This window comes from Calypte anna, chromosome 13, assembly GCF_003957555.1.
Source record: "Calypte anna isolate BGI_N300 chromosome 13, bCalAnn1_v1.p, whole genome shotgun sequence".
Classification (NCBI taxonomy): Eukaryota; Metazoa; Chordata; class Aves; order Apodiformes; family Trochilidae; genus Calypte; species Calypte anna.
Genome location: NC_044259.1, coordinates 9,460,741 through 9,482,765, shown reverse-complemented (window position 1 = coordinate 9,482,765; position 22,025 = coordinate 9,460,741). Strand labels below are relative to the sequence as shown.

Here is a 22,025-nt window from a genome sequence, read left to right as displayed (position 1 = left end):
CAGAGCTGCAGACGCACTGTACAAGCTGCAGACTCCCAGAATGAGCTTTCCACAAATGAATCCTCTTGTCAAGAGCTGTATGATTCTGTATTCATGTACCCTGCCAGAGGAGTACTTGGCAACTCCTTTGATATCGCTCTCTAAATTAATAGACAAAGGGAGTTTTATCAGAAGCAGGAACTGAACTCAGATGTTGATACAGCGACAGCTGCAAAGCAATTGCTGCACAGGTGTGACAACATGAGGAAAGGAGCCACACAACAATGCACATCTGCACAGGGAGGTAAGAGAATAGCCTTGCCACTGACTTACTATTGCTATTAACTATTACTGCACAAAAAACCAGATTCCAAGGCTTGGGCCACTCTCCTTGAACTGCGAACCACCATCAGCCCTCAACAATTCAATGTCATCTTTAACCTATTAAGATAAAAGTCTCACTATCCTCTCAGCCTCTTGGAGATGGTTTGTGGAAAACAAACACCGAAGTTCAGGTGGTTCAACAGAGTGAACCATGTCACAACATGAATGCCCCTCACAGCTCCTGGGGACTGTCACAAGCACTAAGCCTCTCAGCCTGGGCAACCAGTGGTGCTGCTGTTACCCTGATGACAGTGTGTGTGGTATGAAAGAAAGAGCTGGAATTGATAACTCTCCAGCTACAGGACTGAAAGGCTCCAGAAGCAGCTGCACAAAACCTCCAGCCAAAAGGCACTGGAACCATGAAGCAGTGGAGAAAGGCGAAGAGGAAAATGTTTGTGAGGATCCCAATGGCAGAAGCCCAGGCTCCCAGCTCCCAATGGAAAAACACTAACACAGCCCAGCTGAACCAAGGTCTAGAAGGCAGGACTAGAAACAGGACTCTTCACCAACTTCAGGGTCTTTTACCTGCATAGGTGCATCCCCAGTGCCCAAGCAGAGCTCTTCCCTCTCTGCCTCAACAGCTTCCAGTGGACTTGGCTGGGTTTCTGCAGAAAAACACCTCCAAGTCAGCACACATTTCCATCTCCTCACTTGTTCATGTAACTTAGCCCATTTCCTAACAGCATTTTCACAGTTTGAAAACATTTTTTACACTTGCCACAAATGTTACCAGACAACGTGCAACAACACAGCCTGGTAAGGGGTTAAAAGTCACAGCACAATGGTGTTGAGGACAAAGCCATTGCAGCTTTTCGGCTTCATGGGGAGTGAGACTAGACACAGGGAAAGTGTGTGGGACACTTGCTGCTGCAAAAGAGGAAAAGCAGGAGCAGAGCTCTCCCTTGCACTGAGACAACAGAGCTCCCATTCTGTGGTTTGCCTCACAGCCATACCTTCTTTAGACCTCCAGGTCTTCCTTAGCAACAAAATATGCCTCTTAAGTACCATCAGGACCTTTCTCTACAGCTGCTTGTGAAAAGGAGTAGTCTCTTCATTAATTTTTTCACTTAAAACCCTGAACTAGAAAATCTCAAAGATGGCAGGAGAGTCCAAGGATGAAAAACTCACTGGTCCCAAGCAGGCTTTATTAACATAAGACAAAAATTATTTCAGCTCTCATGCTTAACACATATTTTTAAAAAAGAACATCTGAATATTGCTTGATTGCCTTCAGAAGACTACTCCCAATACTTGTTTTGAATGATGCCTCTGAATAAAATGCATATCCTGGTGTCTCTTCAGCAGCAAGTCCCCAGCAATCGCTGGTCACAGAACTGTTTTAGAGGAAAAGGATACAAAATCCAGGAATCAAACAAAAATAACCTAGATAACATCAGGCCTGAAAAACAGAGCTGGGAAAAAAATCTCATTTTGTCCAAACAACTAGAAAATTCTCTTATTTTCTTGAACTTTAGAAGTACGTAACTTTCACTGAAAAACTCAGAACATTCTCAAGTGCCTCTTACCTGGGCAAACAGAGATCTCTTCTTCAGTAGAGTTTTCTGTAGCAATATCTGGGCTCCTCTTACTGCCAAGTGGGGTCAACACAGAAATGCTGTTCAAAATATAAATATAATCTGAATCCCCAATCCAGTAGGCATGACAGTGCAAACTTGTCTGTTTTGCACAGTTCAGAAGTCCAGACAATGCTGTAATTTCCTTGTGGTCAATACCTGATAGCCAGAAATTACCACGAAAACAATGAAATATGGGTACAGATCAGTGTCTTCTGCAAGGAACTTCAAAGAGAACATTTTTACTTCTAGGAGTCTTTAACAAAAAGGCACATAGGGTCACTTTCTCATGTCAGGGAAGCAAAAATACCTGCTCACAACTCTGGGACTCTCATGAGTCTTTCTGCTCTTAGAAGATGTGGGAGTTGTGCAGACAGCAGCATTGTGCTTTCTTCTCTCTGGAGAAGGAAAACCTCCCAAGAGACACAGACTTGCTTTATCCTGCATTACCCCCTCCCTCCTCACACTGCTAATTCTCTTCTTTGTCATTGTGCATGGCAGATAAAAGCAGCATGGATGCAAGACATGGCAAGGCTTCCCTGCAGCACAGTCTAAACATGAGAGTTGCAGTTTCTCTGAGCAGCACCAGCTACTGCTCCTCTCATTTTGACCTTTGGATTCCTCCTTTTTATTCCTTCCCCCACCATGCACAGTCTCTTTCCAAAACAGGCAGGCATTGCTGAGTAAGTCTGGCACCCATGCTGACACGCTCTGTGCTTTGCGTGGCTTTTTGATTAGTCTGATCAAGTATGCAAGAACACACTTTAAAAACATGAATCCCCATACTGACAAATAAGAGATTTATTAAGCTCAACCACAGGCCTTAGAGAGGAGAGAACAGCCACCGCTGATTTATGATAAATAACAAAATTCTGATAGGAAGTCACAAGTGGCTTTTCTCTATACATAAAGCATCTCACAGCATTTGTTATGAATCCAGGCTGAGCATGTTTTACTCCATGTCTTAACATCAGGGCTCACTTCGAAAGAACTCACACAAAACAACTTGCTATGACATTTATAAAATGGGCTAATCAATTTGAAGCCAAACCCCATTTCTTGCTATACAAAGTATCTCCTGGTAACAAAGCCTATAATAATTTATTAAAACCCCAATCTACCCTGTTCCACACAAAGCTTAAAACCACGTGGCAGAGCATCCCACAGAAAGCAACACAGCTTCTCACTGCTGCCACTTCCAGAACTGCTTCACGACCTCCAGGCAGCTCAGAACTGTGTTCTATTAAGTGCTGCTGAGACTGGCAGGCCAGGGGTGCCTGAGCCTCACCCCAGAGAGGACTGCCCTGGAAAATTACCAGGAGACAGATGGCAACACTTTCTGTGCACAATACTGCAAAAACCATGGCTGTTTCTGTCTTAGCTGCAGTCGTGCCAGCTGCATCACAGCTCAAGGGGGACAGCCAGGAGCTCCTGGATGGCTTAGGAGATGTCCCCCATCAGCTACACCAAATAAAAGAGGTCCCTCTCTTCTCATATTCAGCACTGGCAGGCAGGAGGCCAGCTCTGCAGAGCATACACCTCAATGCCTTCCATGCAAGCTCACAAGCTCAGATCTCAGCTGTCAAAGATTCATCAGCAATGGCAGCCACAGGTTCCTCCTGCTCCCCAAGGCAGGCTTTAAGATTGTTAGAAAGGTGCAAGCAAGAGGGATTTTTCATACTCTGCATATTGATGCTAACTGGTCAAGCCAAATGCTGCTAGATAGAGGAAAGTTGGTTCCAAAGCAGTTTTAAATTATAAAACCCAGCAAATTAAAAACATGACATTAGCTGCCCTCCCTTGTAACTTATTCCCTGAATCCTCTCCTATTTGCCCTTCTCCCAGAGTCTTCATTGCAGAATTGCATCTCACAGGAAGGAGAAAAAAAAAAAAAAAAAAAAAAAAAAAAGGAAAAGAGGAGTAGGCTTAAATCTGAAGAAAATCATGTTGACTTGTCCCACACCTGTCATCTGCTGAAGTGGCTTTTCTGGAGCACTGCACTCTATCTTTGGCTGATAGGCAGCGCCGTCTGGCTTCCTCCTCCCTTCTTTCCTCTTCAGCAGCAAGGCACGAACATAAAAATACACGCAGAAATCCAGTAAACCCTTCACCATGCTGCCTAAGCACCTTCCCAGACAGACCACATGATGACATCGCTATAACTCACCTTCAGCTCACCTACCCATCTCCAACAGCTTTACTGCACCATGTCACAGTAGCTTCAGAGGGCAAGGATCAAGTCCTTGGATCAATTACTAGGTTACTCCTTGCACAATTTTTAAAGTAACAAGAGTAACGGATCTCTTCTCCCTGTTTGTGTCCCACCTCTCTCCCACGCTGCTCCAAAGCCATGTATTTCCAGGGATACTTAACAGCAGTGACTGTAGACAGGCTTTCCAGCAAGCTTTGGTGAGACTGCACCCCAAAATGCTCCAAGGAGCCCAGAAGGCCCCACATCAGCAGAGCAAGCCTGTGGGTCCCACACTCTGGTACCACCCTCCTCACCTCTGTGCAGTCTGCATGGGCTCCCTGTGCTCATGGACATCCTCTGTGGGCAGCACCTGGGAGGCCTGGAAAAGAAAATTCTAATATTATATAAGATAATGTACACAGCTAACCAGGATCTGCTGGGTCATCAGATTTTGTGCATGGCATTTCACCCAATCTGTTACATATTATTTTTGGAAATGTCTAAGTAACCATACTGAACTTGTTAACTTTTTGCCTCCAACACTCCTGTTGGTAAGGTGTTTCAGCAGCTCCCTGTAAAAACACCTGGCAGTACTTTTTGCTACCTTAGTGCCTCGCCATGTTCTTGGACAGTTTGTGGCCATCTACTTATGCCAAACTTGTCCATCACTTTCCACACTCTCTCCTTGCTCCTGGCATCTACCCTGATGTACTTGTAAGCAGCAACCATAGCTCTTCTCAATTTGTGCCAAGCTAAGCAATCTGAGGTTTTTAGTGTCCCCCTGCACTCCCTCAAGCACCCCAGCAGCCCTCACATACTCCAGAGTTAAAATCTATTTGTCTGAGCCGAGATGACCTGATCAACTGCTACAGCTGATGTTTGACCACAAGTACTTTCTGAAATTTCATTCTGATAAGATCTGTTGCATTTTTCTTGACTGGGAAATCAGCTGTTCCATCAAAGACAGGGAACAGATTAACATGCACAATCTACAACTGGTAAATCCACGTGCATTTTATCCAATTTTTCATTTAGCTTTATGACTCCACTTATTCTTTCCTTTAAAATTTGTTCAAAAGCCTCATGCACTGCCAAGGTCAGGCTAACATGCCAGTCATTACCCAGACCCCTTTCTTCTTCTTCTGTGTACCCATTACACTTGCCATTCTCTAATCAGGTGGAATGACAATGGTTTATTAGCAGTCCTTGCAATCGGGACCATGATTTCTCACGCCAGTTTTCAAAGAAATACAAGGAGTTCTCCTCCCCTTTCTCAAAACTCTCAGAATTTGACTTCCACCACAGGTTTCAATGTTAATCAGCTCCATTTCTTGATGGCTCATGTACTTCCTCAGCAGCCCTAAAACAAAGCCTCCTGACAGACTTCCCTAAAGTGACTCCAACCCCCTAATATTCTGTTTTATATATTCTTTAATTCTCTACTGCCTAACTCACTGTTAACATAAAATACCACATCTCCTCCTCATTTTTATTTCTTTTTTTCCTGAATTATGTGTATTATAATAATGCCTCTGCCCTGGTCATAAACACTGGGCCATGTTTCTGCTTTTCCTAGTACATATGTTATGTGATACAGCATTAATCCAGGTCACCAGATTCTAACTCTCCAGAACTGGGTCTCTTCTCTCTGAATCTTTTAAAGACCAAGAATCTCTAACCTTATTTGAAAGGCTACAGAAGAACTGATTTTATTAGCACTGAAGTTCGTTAGTGCAGGTTCACAAGCTATGAGAGCTCCTGACAACCAAGATTTGCTCTGTGCAAACATCCCTTGGCTGCGGGTGGCAGTGGCAGCAGTTGGCCACTGCCATGGTGGAAGATCCTGCTCCAGATCAGGGTTTCAAAGCAGGGGTACAGGCAGGTTCCCACAAACACTGCATCTGCATTTCACTGGTACAACACAAGGTACAAGGCTTTTTCAAGGACAGCTTTGAGTCCCCATAGATAGCTTCTAGCCTTGGTGCAGCCTAAAATCTCCCACAGCAAAGCAGTTCTGGTGGCACTGGGGAACACCAGGGCAGTACAGGGGTCAAGGGTGTCCCAGTGATATAGCACACCAGGAACAGGACTGCTCTGGGTCCCTTCTTTACGACTGCTGTGCAACTGTATTTGATAGGAGGAAAAAATGGAGACAGGGCACAAGCAAACATCAAACATATTGATCTTGCAAGTAAATCACCTGAGCTGGCCTCAGCATGCAACTGCACAGTGAGACTAGAGAAGGGAGCAACCTCTCAAGCTGGGAGTGGTAAGGCAGCTGAAAGGGCACTTAGAAATTATTTTCTCTGAAGTAACAAGAAGACTGGCAAATCTTGAGCTAAGGTTGAAATTTTAAAATCTGCTCCCCTTCTGTATTCTACCACCTTAAAAATATCAGAGACTACACCTACATACACATTATGGCTCTCAGAGAGCACTTGTGGTCAGGATGAGCACATTACAAGTTTCCACTCAGCACCATTAAAGCCTCTTTTCTCCCCAAGAATTAATTATTAGCACTAAGTGGATAATATAAAAAAAAACCACACAATTTTCAGTGCTGATTAAAAGTTCATGCCTTTCCCAGCTGCTGTAGCTTTCCAAGAGCTTTAGTATACACCTCCACAGACCTGCAATCAGCTCAATCTTTGAGGATAACACCTTCATTCCCAAAGAAACAGAAGGGAAAAAAAACAGGTTTGCCTTAAGATCCTTTCAAGTCTTTTATATCTATTCTAAATAAATTAAAAAGGGTACAAATCTCTTTCCTCTGCAGGTCACCTCTAATGCTTCTTTAAATCTGTATCTGCTAAACTCAAGCCAAAGCACTGTCATGAAAAGTCACATTTCAGCTCAGGCTGCTCTGCATTTCTTCTGCAACCAGAAAATGCAGACATGACATTTTTCCTAAGCATTCAATATTACAAGACAGAATATAAATATCACAAAACAAGTTAAGTATCTTTCTAACACCAGGGTAAATGATCAAATACACTTGAAAACAGGAACAACAGAGCTGAGGCTTCAGTCATAGAGAAGATAAAGTTATACAATGATCTGGGAGTGAAGTCATTATGAAAAATGAGGGTTGGAAAAGGCTGACACAAACCTAAAATACAGCAGTAATAAATACTTCATCTGACTAGCAATCTGTTTAAACTTAGCAGTGACAGAAAGCTGCCTTCCGCTCCAAGAAGAGAGCCCTGATGGAGACAGAAGCTGGCTGACACCTAGCGTCGAGCAGACCCAACAAGCGAGCTGGAGAGAAGGTGCTCAACCACCAGAACAAGGACAATGACACTGCTGAGATGACAGATCACCCTGAGCAGGCAGAATGCAGAGGCTTTCCTGGCCACAACTGCAGAACCATGAGGGAAAAGAGCACTCACAAAGGAAAAGAGAATTCGCAAGGGTGAAGCTTGTACAGATGCAGAGGAACTTGTAGGTGCAAAAAGGAGAGGAGGCTGTGCTGCAAGGACAAAAGCCACATTTCTGTCCAAGATGGAAAACACAGAGCTCCCCACAAGGCCATGGGTTTATAAGCTGGTTTAACAGAGCTGGCAGTAGTCAGCATCATCTCTCTGCTCACTAATCTGAGACACTGACAGGCTACACCCTTTAGAGAAGGACAAGTCAGCTGGAAGTCTTTCTCAGTGGTGCATTAATGGACGACTGCCAGGCTGCATGATGGCCCCTGTCATTTGTGAGCTCAGCCTTTACACTTTTCCTCTCTCTTTCACTGTAAGCTCTATGGCTAGGAGAGGAAGTCCCTAAATTTAAGGCGAGCATTTAACAGCAATGCCTGCTTTGCAGAAGGGACTGAAACCTAAAATAGACAGAAGAGTGGGACTGCGCAGCAGCAAAGCTCTTACCTGGCAGTAGCTGGTGGTTGGTTCATCATCAGAAGTGGAGTTCTTTTCCTCCATGCTGTGCCCTGGACTCTCTGCGTCTCTCCTCTTTGAAAGGAGAAGCCAGGTGTTGCTCTCAGACTCCTTCTGCCCATTTGGGTCTCCATCTTCTGTATCATTAACAATCCCGTTCTCCCTGCTTGTTTGTTCTCCTTTCCCAAGCTCATTTTGGCTCAAGGAAGAACTCGGCACAACCGGGTTTCCAAACTCCTTCTTATGCAATAGCTGCCTCTGAGCCTGCTTCAGGCTCTTCTGGTAAACCTCCAGCTGACACAAGATGACTTTGGTGTACTGGTTGGGGTCCACCCCTTTGGGGCAGAAGGGGATGCCCCAGTAATAGTGCACTGTGTCTCTCACCTCCTCCTGCTTGTGCTTCTCCTCTGCCACATTCAGCAAGCAAAGCTCAGGGGTACTGCCAGACACCTTGTTCTGCTCTGCTTGCTCTGTGGAAACACAGGCTCTGGGGGTACCTGCTCCTCCACCACTCCTCCTGGGGCTGCCACACTGTTCTGTGGTCCAGCTCTTCCAGAGTGTGGCTGAGCTCCCGGCACTGGCTTCTCCTGCAGAATGGCCAATGCAGGGCAGGGGCTGCTCTTTTGGTTCACAGCCTGCTGCTTCAGAAGAGCTGGGGGAGCTTGTGAACAGTCTCCGAGGTGCCAGTCGCCAGGAGCCTGAAGTCACCCTGCCAAAGGTGGGGCTCAAAGAGTTGAGATCCTCTCCAAGTGTGCTGGGTAACACGTTACCAGAATCACTTTTTGCTGGTGAGAAAGGCTTTTCGCTTGACCTTGTCACAGGCTGGCCCTTCCCCGGAGACACAATTATGCTGGATATTAGTGAGCTTTCAACAATTTCCTGGCTTAACCTCCTCAACACTACCAGGGGGCTCCGGGCGACATCCATCTGTCCATTCCCATCAGCTCTGGTGCTCTGCGAGTGGGAGCTGCTCTCAGAGCACGGGGTGTCAGGGCAAAGAGCCAGACCTCCCAGGATCTCAGAGCCTTCTTTCCCAGTGGGTTGGCTTTGGCCTCGTATGCCCAGCACTTCTGCAGATAACTGAGGGGTCGCATCAGAGGAGTTTGAGGGCTGACAGCTCTGAAAAATAAGAGGTTGATTTGTTCAAGAGATGTGTTCTCTATCAGCAGAGCATTCCAGGGGGCTCCCCAAGAACACTGGCAGCCATCTGGACTGCAGATCCCTTTCCCAGTCAGAACTGTGTACCCCATAATACAGTACAGCTGAGGTTAGACTTCATACACCTCTCTCACTAGGAATGGCACAAAACAACCATTCTGCAGCTGCTGTAGTTCCAGCTCACACTGAAAACAGTGAGGCCCCCATTAGAACTGTCTTTTAGGCACTGTGGCAAAGCACAGAAAGCAGCATTGCTGAAGAACCCTAGTAAGCCTCTTCACCGAAGTGCACTTACATTAAGGCTCTCAGCAATGGCCTTCCTCAAGAGCTCCTCCTCTTCCTCTTCCTGAAAGTTCACTTGTCTGGCTTCTTGCTCACTCATTTTCACGGCCAGTGCAAACTGTTCCTCTTCAGTCATCTCTGCAGTAGGAGGAAACGGGAAATGTCAGAGCTGCAGGTTTATGTGAATACCAACATGTACCCAAGACGTTGGGGTAGATGACCAAGGGTCCCACCTCCCCAGAAGGAATGCAAAGCAAAACATCTACACCTCAGCTTTCCTGAAAAGGTGGCAGGCAACACTAAATGAAAAAGGTAACCCAAGTCAGGAACTTCAGTTAAGGTTTCTACGCCAATCTAAACTACAACTCCCTGGGCACAGAACTACAGTGGGATATCTGTTTTTACCCTCACCAAACAAGGCACTGTACAGCTGCAGAACACATGTTAAGGAGTGGGGAAGACAACAGACTTCTAAAGTGTTCCCATTTTATATCAAATAGGCTGAGCAGCAAGGCAGGATAAAGAACACATTTCTAATAGACTTTGTTACTAGCCAAACTGCATGTCTCACTGCCTTCTGATATGCAGATACCTGCAATACCATAGGAGAACCATCCAAGAGCAAAAGAGCTACATGATGTTCACCCTGAGCTGCATGTGGAAAGCTCTGTGGATGATAATGTTATAATACCACTTGCTCAGTGGTATTATAGAGGATCTTTCACATGCATACATCCCCCTTCTGCTCACATCACCACTCCACTGCATCACTAAGGCAGTCATGCATGGGAAACAGGTTTCCTACAGTTCTAACTGCTATTTCAGCAGGAAATTTCTTCCTGAAATATTTCTCGCAAACCAGAAGCAGAGACTGGCCATTTAGAAACAAAGCAGAAAACACTTATTTACTTAGACTCAATCCAACACTTTCACTATGCTTAAAATACACGATGCCAGCAGAACAGAGTGCAGCTTGGAAAACAACTCAACAGCACTCTCAGGAGCTGAAAAATACATCTTCTCACTCAAAACAAATTGACAGATTTCCTTCAAAACCCACTCCCTCTTTCAGGCAGAATACTGCACGCACCATCTCATGCATGAAGCAAAAGGCTTCCTCTCTGATGGGCTAGAAGAGCTGTAAGAGATGAGATTTGAACAGGCAGGAAGGCCACCCAAGCACAGAACATGCCTTCACTGCAGCCAGCTCCAGAGACAGACATTTCCCTGGATAAAGATGCATTCAGAAGCTGCAGGCTCCCATTTTCTAACCCATCCTCATCCCACCACCTGCCGCCAAAATTCAGCAGCGTGGCCGCCCTTGAAGCAGTCTGGGATTGCAATGGTCCTGGCACAGCCTGTGCAGCACAGCAGGACTGCACTGAGGTGCATCCACACAGCAGCAGGACTGCACTGAGGTGCATCCACACAGCAGCAGGACTGCACTGAGGTGCATCCACACAGCAGCAGGCTTTGCTTTGCTTTGCTTTGCCCTTCCCCCATCTTCTTGCTAATGGCAGGCTGGCTTCTCCGTCACATAAGAAGGATTTGAAGCATTTTTTAACTGTCTCTGCCAGCCATAGATTCCTTTACATGTCCTACTAAATCAGCACTTAGCTTTAGGTTGTGGGTTTTTTTGTTCCCTTTTTTTTTTTTCTGTAAAAAAATTAAGAGGTTGAAGTGAAGGCAGACTGCAGTGCACTCAGGGCTCATGGGGATCTTTTGTCCTTGGACAAAGTCACTCTGTGATGTTACAGCCAGAAGGGACAAAGGAAAAAAAAGAAATGCATCCTTAATGGAAGGCACACAACCAGTGTATGAAGAAGGCTCCCATCCACAAGAACAGCAGCAATACACAGCATTTCAGCAATACCAAGCACCTCCCAAGCATTCAGTAAGTATGTGCCGATTTGTTTCCCTGCATGAACCACCACAGCAATCAGGCCAGATGCTGCAAACTCTGACATGTGCAAGAAAACTGCTGCACATGATCAGTGCCCCATAACACAAGACTTTCCACGTGCTTAAATTAAATCGGGGGCCAGAGTGTTCACCAGTTCAGGCTATCAACATCCATGAAGCTTAATACAAAGAAACATTTCTTGGCAAGTTACTACTGTACATTTTGTTTTCTGCTCCCTCCCTGGCACAGCAATTTCCCCTCTGGGGACAGAGAATGTGCCAGACAAATGCTGCCTCTGGCAAAGAAACCAGTGACAAACAAGATGCACTTAGTGCACATTCCAGTTGAGTAGGTGCTGCAGAGGCAAAGATATCTCAAACTTAAATACACCTGGTGGGGAAAGAGCAGCTTTGCTCACATCTTCCAGGAGACTTGACCTGCTTTAAGCAAAGTGGTCCAGAGCTTACAGTATTTTGTGCTCCACAACTGATTATCTCTCAGCACCATGAATTTTACTGAACTTCATGTTAATTGCACAGGTCATAATTTACAATTATTAGAAATCCAAGGTGTTGTGTTAGTCCCTGACAGGTGTGTGCAAGCAGACCCCTGGAGTGCCAGTAGGGCCGGGGCTCCTGCAGCCTTGGGAGGAACAAGCCCTCTCCATCTGGACAGAAACACTCCCTTAGGCTCAGCTCATGCACACCACACGCCTGGTAGAAGCCCATTCCCACTGCTGGGTGGGGAAGCACTGGAATCTCCAGCTGGGAATTCTGCATCTCGCACTCCAAAAGCTACTCGCCACACATCCATCCCCATGAAGCACAAAATCCCAGCACCTCTCCTGGGACCAGCACATGCAAGAAACCCCCAGATGGGAAGGAGGGGTCAGGGAGAAACTGTTCTTAAGACATTGCAGCCCTAAACAAATTAAACCATTTCAGAGCCTTTTTAAATGCTAATACAGCAATTTGCTAAGCGATTTATGTTCTATTTTGACATTTGCAAAGTGAATTAGATGCAAAAACCAACTAGTTGTAGTTCTAACACTTACTAATAAGAGATTTACTCAAAAATAATGGAAACGCAGGATCTCAGTATACCCACATATCCCAAGTGCAATTACAGTAAACACATTCAAATGTGACCTCCTCTGGAAAAAGAGACTTCTTTAGGTTTTGTATTTCCATTTACCCTGTCAGGATGAAAAGTCACAGATAGATTATAGTTACGGCTTTAGGTTAAAATGAATAAAACCACAACAAATCAAAAATGGGAGGACACACTTTAAAACCAGAGCCTGCAAATATAGGAAATTTTCCAGTTTTGAAGAGAAAACCTGCTCTACCCAGAAGCACCAAACCTTTACAAAAAGACCAATTTGCTTTGCAATTCAAATAACTTAAAGACACAGGGAAAAACAATTACTACTTCAAGCCTTAACTTGCCTCAAAGCAAACACCAGAAGTCTAATTATAGCTTTCCATAAATGAGAGAACAGCTCCACCTTCACACCTGCTTAAACAAGTGACCACTCTCCAACTGAGGTGCCAGGCACCTCCAACCTGCATTGTGAGGAGGCAGACTTGCATTTTTTAAACAAAAACAAACAAACAAAACAAAACAAGAAAAGGAAGCTGAAAGGCAGCAGAACTTCTCCATTATACAATGGCTAGAGAGCAGGCCCTGTCTCCCATGGACTTTCTGGAGCACGTGGAACGCCTTTCACACAGCACCAGCTCCCAAAACCCAGCACAGTCAGCAATGCAATGAGGACATCCAACTTCAGCAACTCCCTGCTCCTAGCAACATATGTTTGGTCACATTTTAACAGCATCTCCAAGGGGGGGGTTCAGCTTTTATTTAGTGTTCTGTTTCTTTTGGGAGAAAGAAGAAAAAAAAAAACCAAACAAAAGAACTCTTCCTCCATCTCTGACTTTGCTATCTTACTTGTTTCACACAGGACACACACAGTGGGTTTCAACTGCCACAAAGAGCCAGGCTGTTTCATGCTATGGCCTTAGGCTTCAGGCCTCTATTAAAAACAATTTAATTCACACAAGCCCTCTGAGGACTGACAAGCCCAACTGCTGCTGCTTGCAGAGCACCGGCATGATTGCTTTGGGCTTTACAGGAGATACATTTCTCTCATTTTAAAATGTTCTGAATTTAACATGCAAGACAGACCACTGCCTTGTGGAGCACAAGAACGTGAACACAGATCACCAGAAATGGCCCCCCCTGCCTGGCCACCCCAACACGGGGTGCTGTATGGGAAGGCCATGCTCAGTGGATGCTTCTGCTTGTACATCGCCAGCATTCAGAAATCCTGTTTGCAGAATATGAGTTGGAATGTCCCAGTCTTTAGCATCTGTTTATACACCTATTGTCCATGAACACATTTAAACTCTTCTTAAAGCTGACGCCTCCATAACCTCCTGTAACAGCAACTTCCAGGAGTTCACTACCTGATGTGTGAAGCATGACTTTCCTTCACCCGTTTTCAACCCATCTATCTCCTGCTATTTCTACTGACTGCACCCTGGCTGTAGGAGCTGGTAAACAGCTCTGTGTTCAGCTGAGGCACTGCCTTCCTCATGTGAACTTTGATCCCACCTTCCTCCCTTAATAAAGCAGCCCCAGGCTGCTCCATCTCCTTTATGGCTTGAGTACCACCATGTCCTTGAGATGCTGAGACCAAAACTGCAAGCAGTGCTGTTGATGTAGGTGCACCAACAACTTATGTAACAGCAAAATGATGTAAAACAAATCTTTTGCTCTTAACACCCTTCCTTCTGATGCCCAATGTTGCTGGCTTCTCTGGCTGCCCCCACTCTATGAGCAGATGACTTCAGAGCACTGTCAGCTCCGACTCAGATCTTTCCTGAGCTGTGACTGCAGGGTCAGAGCATCATGATGTTTCAGGGAAAGACAGCAGCAGAGGGGCCTGAACAGGAAAGCAGTTTGTGACTGACAGTGCTTTAAGATCTGCTTCAACCAATTTTGAAACTTGGTGATGTACTGACACCCTCATACACTTATTTTGGACGTGCAGCAGTCTGCATACATGCCACCTGGGGAGAAAACAATTGGCGGTCTGCCTATTCAGAAAGGAGAGTTTTACCCCTGAGAGGGGTCTTCTCCAAGAGCTGTGCATCCCCAGCCACACCACAGCCTTTCTGCAAGGGAAATGATCTCTAACATGAACAGCAGAAGCTGCTCAGCATCAGCCTAATTCCCCAACCCCACACTGAAGACCTACGTGCAATTTTTCTTTTAGCAGCAAACTTCGTTCTATCCAGCTGCTGTTTTGTTCTCTTCTGTTGCAATCCACTCTCTTCCTTTGGCTCCTGCTGTAATGGAAAAAAAAATGGTGAGTGCATACAACATGTTAGAAACACTACCAGCTCCCTACCCCCACTACTCAAACACAAACACTGGTTCAAGAACAAGCCTCTGTTTGTGTGAAATTTGAATTTCAAACATAATTCAAGCACACTCTGTAACTATTAAAAGCTGTGTGATAAGCATAACGAGCAAAAAAGAGTTACAGACTGACATAAACAGAGAAGTAGGACAGACAATAGACTTCATGCCAGTCACCACCATGCACTGCACCTGCTGCCCATGATTTTAAAGAGAATTTGCTTGGCCTTGCTAAAACATTTTATTTGTAAGCACTCAAAACAGAAAAACAAAACCTTTTTATAACTGAACACTGCACACCTGTAAGCCAGGAATGTTTCCTAACACACAGCTTCCAGTGCCCTGCCCAGACAGTTTCAGGTGACCAGAACCTGAATCCAAGCCATTTTCGGGGACCACACTAATGCCCCCAAGGGCAGCAGTACCCAGGCTGTACTTACTCCTGGTGCTATGCTCCCATCGTATGGCCACAAGGGTTTCATTTTTGAAGATCAAATACTTGAGAAATTTGTCATCTTGAGGGCTCCAGGAACAATACCCATACCAGAAATCAAAATGCATGCTGCTTTAAACACACAGACTGCAACAAGAATGGTCACAGGCTAAATTGGCACACATTTATGCAACTTGCTGCCCTAACAGCTTAAGCGAGGACATACACAATACGGAGGGCTGCTGCTGGACCCCTTCCAATTTACCTCTCTAAATCAGGTAGAATTAGAATCAAACCCTGTGTTTCAAGGCAGACACCCACACCAGGCCAGGAAGGGGCTTCCCAGACCTCCACCTGCTGTGGTTGGTTTTGCTGTCCATGAGTCATAGCAAACTGGGTACATGTTTGTGCCTCACATCACCTCCTGCACCAGGACAGTGGCTTCAAGGTGGGGCACGTGGCTTGTGCTGGTTTAAAGAAAATAAGCAGTATAACCTTTTGCAAGTGTCATTAACTTCTACTGTCCACTGCCTGTGTTTCTGAACCTGTGAAATCCTTTGGACTCCACCTCCATGCTGAGTTTTGTTCAAAGCCATCTCCAGTATTAGTGTTATCTGTTGATTTTATTAATGTATTTACACCACTTGCTCCTTCCTACAAATCATTAATGAGGATGTTAAAACACACACAGACCTAATATTGATCCTCTTGCCCTCAGCTGTACATCTCCCCCAAATGAGCCTCTCTTCAATTCATCACCAGCTTTTGCTGACAGTCTTTTAGCAGGATTTCAATCCAGGAATGTTACTATCTAGACCAAATTGAATTATTTATCCAACTAAGAATTTGCAAGACGTACTATTAAGTGGTTTCCTGAAACCCTAATACATTACAGCTTTTACCTGCCCTAATACGTACAACCATTCCTCACTTCCACTGATTTAACAATCAGCTCACAAAGCAGTGAGCAGGCTTAGCAAGTCTATACACACACACACACACACTCATGCACCTAAGGGTTTTTCCTTTGTCCAATTCCTTCTCTTCCCTGCCCAGCATGGTTTTGGTACCATGTTTCTAAGATCTGCTGCTGTGTCTCCAAAAGGCTGCTTCACAGCCAGATTCTCTCTTCTTAAAAGATGGATGCTCTCTACTTCTAAGCCTGTCTAGCTCACACTCAGCAGGTAAAATGCTCTCCTTCCAGGGCCCTGGAACATCGCCCCTCTCTGCAGCTTTCCCTAAGCCACAGGTTCTCCTACTCTGAACTGCCCTGCCTGAGGCCCTGCCCTTGGTCTGCAGAGGCAGCTCCATGCTGACCTTGTGGGCAGCTCACACCAAAGGGAGTGGGGAATGATCTGTGGGATTCCACCAGGATCATGCTCTAGGATTTCATGCTGAAAAAGGTTAAACAACAGCTCACTCACTTTCACCCAAAGCTCTGTCTAACAGTGCTAAACCTACTCCAGCTTAAGACAGGGGCAGTTTAATCCTAGCAGGTTCTGTAAATCCCCAGCTCTTCTCTCCAGGCATCAATCTTCCCCGCATCATTCTTGCACTTGCCAGAAGGTCAACCCTGACACTCTCATCTGCAGCTCTCTTCTAGGGCACAGATGTGATTTATGAGCACACCAAACTTTCCACAGCTGCCAGTGTCTGCTCTGTGGACAGAGACACACATCTGCAATATGCACCATAGGACAAGATGGGGCTCAAACACCTCTGGGGCTTTGAAGGGGAACAGCATGCCCAGTGCTGATTGAGCTGCCCAGCTTCATTCCACAGCCAAGTACATGCCTCAGCTCCCTGTGCTGGGGAAGAAAAAGAATCTCGACATTTACAGCAGTGGCAGGAGCAAAATTATTGCAGGACACGTGTTGTATGAACCTCATACATTTGAGAGAGAGATTTAAATTGCTTTGCAGCATTCTACCAAAGAGCCACGGTACAGCAAACTGCTGAAGCAAATCCAATTAATCCTGATGGGCCAAAATATACACACATCTCAATCCCAAGAATTCTTAAATCTTCTTTATTTTTAAAACCCAGAAAATAAAGCATACCTTTTAATTAGAATTTATGGCTGTTTGTACCTCTGCTGGGAGAAAGCCCCGCAGGCCCCAAAGTGCTCTGCATAAATGGAGGCATGGTAGAAACAGAAGGGGCCAAAAAAATTCAGAGAAGACAACAGGGCTTGCTCTTTCTGACCCAACCTTTTAATGCTCATCTGTCTACAAGGATAATAGGAACTCAGGAGGCCACTCAACCAACTGCCTTTCTAATAAGATCACTAGTCCAAAAATAATCTTAATCAATTAAAATATTCCCAAACTGTAGCCAGTGCTCTTAGTTACAAGGTCATTTCCAAGATACAACTTCCAAGAGAAACTAATCATTACAGCGGAGGCGAGATGGGAACTCCACACCTCTGCTCAGTGCCAGCCTGGATAGCATCTCCCCTCCTTTGCTGTCAATATAAAGCATCATGGCCAGAAGGAATCCAAATTCTCTTCCCTTGTGTCAGGTTCCACAGTTTAATTTATGATGTTCTCTTATGAGCAATTTCATTGTCAGTATTGTACACAAATCAAGAAAAAGACAGGTTCCCAAAGTTCCCTACACATTTAGTGAAAGGCAGCCACTATTCATCCTCCTTGTTTTTTTAATCTGTTTGGTTTCACCATACAGCATGAAAACAAATTCCCATTTTAAGAATGTTTTTGCACATACTTAAGAGAACCTGACTCCACCAGCAGAAAAAGATACAGCTCCACTCGCTTCTAAAAGCCCATAAATGGAAGCCAGTAGCCAGCCTCCCACATCCTGCTCCTTCAAACCCACACCATAAACCACAGAAAACAGCTTCTGATGGGTCAGGGAAGTAAAGGCTACAGAAGAATGTCTTCATACGTAACAGTGCAGACTGCAAAGTCAAAAGGTCTGAGTAATTTTATCGCTCAACAGCAGTTGGGACCATCAAACAATAGGGCACATCCAAACATACGTCCTACATGGGAAATATGCAGATGAAAAACAGACTGATTTATTTTTAAAAGCCAATTAGATGCTGAAAGTGCCACATTTGGCTCTAACCAAGGCTGCTGCTGAAATTAATATCACACCCTATTTTATTAGTCTATGACTTCAGTTCAGATTCTGTTTCAGTTCTGCTCCGTCTTTCCGTTCATTAGAATGGACCTGCTGAAAGTGGAGACTTCAGCAAGGAGACACAACAGGGTTTGTGCCAGACATGTAAATACTGACACACAGGAGGGAGGCCTCTGTGGAAAAAGGGCTTTTACTGGGGTGTGAGAGACCTGGATTCAGATCAACCTGATTTCTGAGGAGCGAGCACAGCAGAGCTGCTGAGCCTCCTTGGGAACACATGCACACTACATTTTCCTCTGGGAACTGGAGGCACCAGATCCCTCGGTACCACAGCAGAGCCCATGGGGACAGTGGGGTGCTGCAGCAGTACTTAACGTGACTCTGCTTTGATCAGATGGTCAGCAGTGTGAGGTGGGTATTGCCATTCTAGCTGGGATGCTTCCAGCACCACCTTCTCCATATCAAGAGCTCCCTCAGGCCACTCCTGGTGCCAAAACAAAATGCTCACTGCCTCAGCTGATGGAGGACAGGAGAGGATGGTGGCCAGGTATTCCAGTTGATGCTCAAAGACACCTCCCTTTTCCTACCAAAGCAAACATCTGACCTGGAACATCAACACATGCTGCTATTTACCCAGACTGTGAGTACCTCCAAACACTGGGATACTCTGGCAAAGGGATGTTCCACACCAAAGGGACAACAGGCCCTGGATACCATGCAGAAATAGATGGCACCATCTTGTCCTGTCTCATTCCTCAAAGGCCAGCAGAGCTGATGGATCTGGCAGAAAGAACCTGTGAGACTTCATGCAAAATCTACAAGTGGAAGCAGGTACTCAGATCTCCCAGAGGATCTATTAAGGAAAAACAGACCCTTCCAAGAAGTCCCATACAAGATCAGCAGCATTTATGGATCAGCTGCACTGAAGGCTGCAGATGAGACAGGCAGGTTAGCACAACTACTGGGCCTCTGGCTGTGCTCAATCCTCATGCTTGGCCAGGTCTAATATGAGATGACAATCATCTTTTAGACATGGCTTCAGAAAACTTTGGTGGTCAAAGAGTCTTTATCAACAGCCTAATTGAAGAAGGAGGCTCATGAGACTGACCAGAAGTTGCTATGCTTGGAGACACCTATTGTGGGCACTATTAGAAATATTGTGTATTTGTGAATGACCACCCACCTTCTGGTATGGGCAGCCAAATTCCCCACAAGGTTTAAATGGTTGGAGAAGACAGGAACCACTTGACTAATTCATCATGTCAGCATTTTCAGACACAGTGAGCACAAAGGTCATCTCCTCTTGTTTACACATGGCCAGAGAGACTGCTCTTATTCTATCTGACCCTTTCCAAAATGAGAGAAGTGTTTTCTGGATCCAGAATTAGATAGCAGACATCAGAAAGCCCCATGTCCAGAAAACTTCCTTCTGATGCAACTCTGCAGCAGCATAGACATGAGCAAAAAAAGAAAACTTGGCAAAATAACATGGATGAGCTTGATAATCCAGCATGACTGAAAAATTCCTGGGAGAGGCAGCCTGCCAAAGATCATCAAAAGTGAGAAGCTGGAGGCTTTCCAGGTGCAGCTGCTACAAGATCTGCTGGTCTGGAAGCAGAACCAGGGACTTGTTCTATAGATACCTGCCAAGAGACTGCCAAGGAAGAAAGCCATTGAATCAATGATGCCCAAATTGTCCTTGTAGCTTTTGATTCATGAGGAACCATGGCCTAACAGATGCAAGATTAATTGAGAATATATTGTTCTCTAAAATTGCTATTGATCTGAGCTTCCCACACCTCTTCTTGAACACATAACAAGGTCCTACTAGAGCAAGAACAACAGTTACAAGGTTTGAAATTGAAATTCAACTTGATGTACACTGAAGAGCTGAGACAGTTACAGAAGCCAGACAGTTTTTTTTTATTTTGAGATCCCAAGTAAATCACATTTTTGGGTTTGATTTTGTAGAAAACAACATGACAAGAGACTGTGGCACTGGATCTGGAAGCTGATGACTCACAAAAAGAGACAGAACTGAATAAATCCACTCATTCAACTGACTGAACTGTTGTCACTTAAACAGAACCTAATTGGCTCTTTAACGGCCTCTCTGAGCATATCCTTTTCTGTAATATGACCGATTATGCCATCAGAATTTATTGTTTATAGACAAACTTAGAGAACAGTCAGGGAGCCTAACCTTTTTATAGATGTGTTTTAAGAGACATTTGTTTCCCCTTTTTCAGATACGTGCACATTGAGATGAATAATTGCAGACAATAACAGGTCCTGATCTTTTATGTACTGCAGCAGCTCTTAGAGCTGCTGACTTCTTTTTTCCTTATAGGTTTCACAATAAAGGCCAGTGATGCAGCAGACATCTGAAGTTAACTTAGCATATTGCAGAGCTAAGGGTTTAACCCCACTGAACTATTACTGCCATATGTTCCATTTCTTTCAGGGAATTTCCCAATGGGAAAGAACTCAGACAATGTGAAGAAAAAACATCCAATATAATTTGCCCTACAGCTTCTTACTGTTTATTTCTAGTGCTTTTCCCCTCCTCAAATGATAATCGCCTTATTGTAAAGAAGCACGCTGCAGATGCAGGGCTTGATTTAAGATCTACAGCTTGGGAGTGAACTGAAATGCTTTTGAAAATGGTGGAATTACAAAAAGCAGCTTAGGATCCCCAATCTCCATCAAGTAAGAGCAAAGCTTTAACAGTCGTATATAAAAAAACTATCCTAATATTGTTTCCTCTCGTGTACCTCAAGTTAAAGACTGATTCCCAGGGTGCTGGGTTTCCCTCAGGCGGGAGTTCCTGCACACTTCCCAATGCCAGCATAACAGACAGAGACATTTCAGTCTTTCAGGGCAAGGCTGATGTTTGTGAGACAATGTTAGGGATCACTGATCTGAGCCTTAATGTCTCAGCCAGGCGCACCCACACTGCAGTTCACCTTTATAGCCTATGAAATGGGTTAAAAATTCAAGCTTCTGTTATTCAGGATCAGTTTACCAGACACCAGCTGTGTCTGAGCTAGTCACAAGCCTGTGTTCTGAATCATTTTCTTATCTATTTGCACGTAATACAAAAATCATGTTTCTGTGGTTTAGCTGAAAATCAATCAAATAAAAATTACGAAAAAAAAGATTTGTAAAGGGATTGAAGAAAGGTTACTTTTAAATTACGTTTCAAATTCAGTTCTGAGAGGATTTGGTTATCAAATCCCAGACTCATAACTCACACTCGGGAAGCACACCATTCATTTTCTAGTCAAATAGGATTTGATTCATCTCATATGTAAGAAAAGGAATGGCACAATACCCTCTGTGCAGAGCCTGACCCCAGCACAGATGTGGTGGGACACTCTGGCAGCAGCAGGGCCCAGCACTGACCTCTCCATCACTGTCAGATATAACGATAAACGCATCCACAAAACTACGTTTCTTCTTGTTATCAGCTGGCTTCCTCTTCTCTTCCTCCTCTTCCTCCCCATCCTGACCTCGAGAGTCCAGGCCCTCTGTGGGCTTCTTCTTCCTCGGCATCCTTCACTCTGAAACGAAGGGAAATATTAAAAGCCATTTGTTTCCTTCTGATTTATATTGACCCTAACAGCCATCCTTTCTTTGCTGATTTTAAGCAAATTACCCTAGACACTGGAACCTTATTACAAAGCCTGGTGGATTTACCATTACTGGG

General features: G+C 44.9%; 1 protein-coding gene across 7 annotated transcripts in view; it reads right to left on the bottom strand.

Annotated features, from left to right (window-relative positions):
• The window catches only part of UIMC1 (ubiquitin interaction motif containing 1), a 38,685-nt gene that overhangs the window by 12,453 nt on the left and 4,207 nt on the right, over nt 1-22,025 (bottom strand). For 6 of the 7 annotated variants that reach the window (XM_030458854.1, XM_030458859.1, XM_030458860.1 and 3 more), the window contains exons 2-8: nt 21,722-21,879; nt 14,615-14,705; nt 9,463-9,587; nt 8,001-9,128; nt 4,443-4,507; nt 1,890-1,978; nt 889-968 (exon numbers count right to left, since the gene is read on the bottom strand). In XM_030458854.1, coding sequence (XP_030314714.1) covers nt 889-968; nt 1,890-1,978; nt 4,443-4,507; nt 8,001-9,128; nt 9,463-9,587; nt 14,615-14,705; nt 21,722-21,871 — 1,728 coding nt within the window. In that variant the 5' untranslated portion in view covers nt 21,872-21,879. The remainder of the gene's footprint in view (nt 1-888; nt 969-1,889; nt 1,979-4,442; nt 4,508-8,000; nt 9,129-9,462; nt 9,588-14,614; nt 14,706-21,721; nt 21,880-22,025) is intronic. The other variant, XM_030458858.1, reaches the window with a different exon arrangement.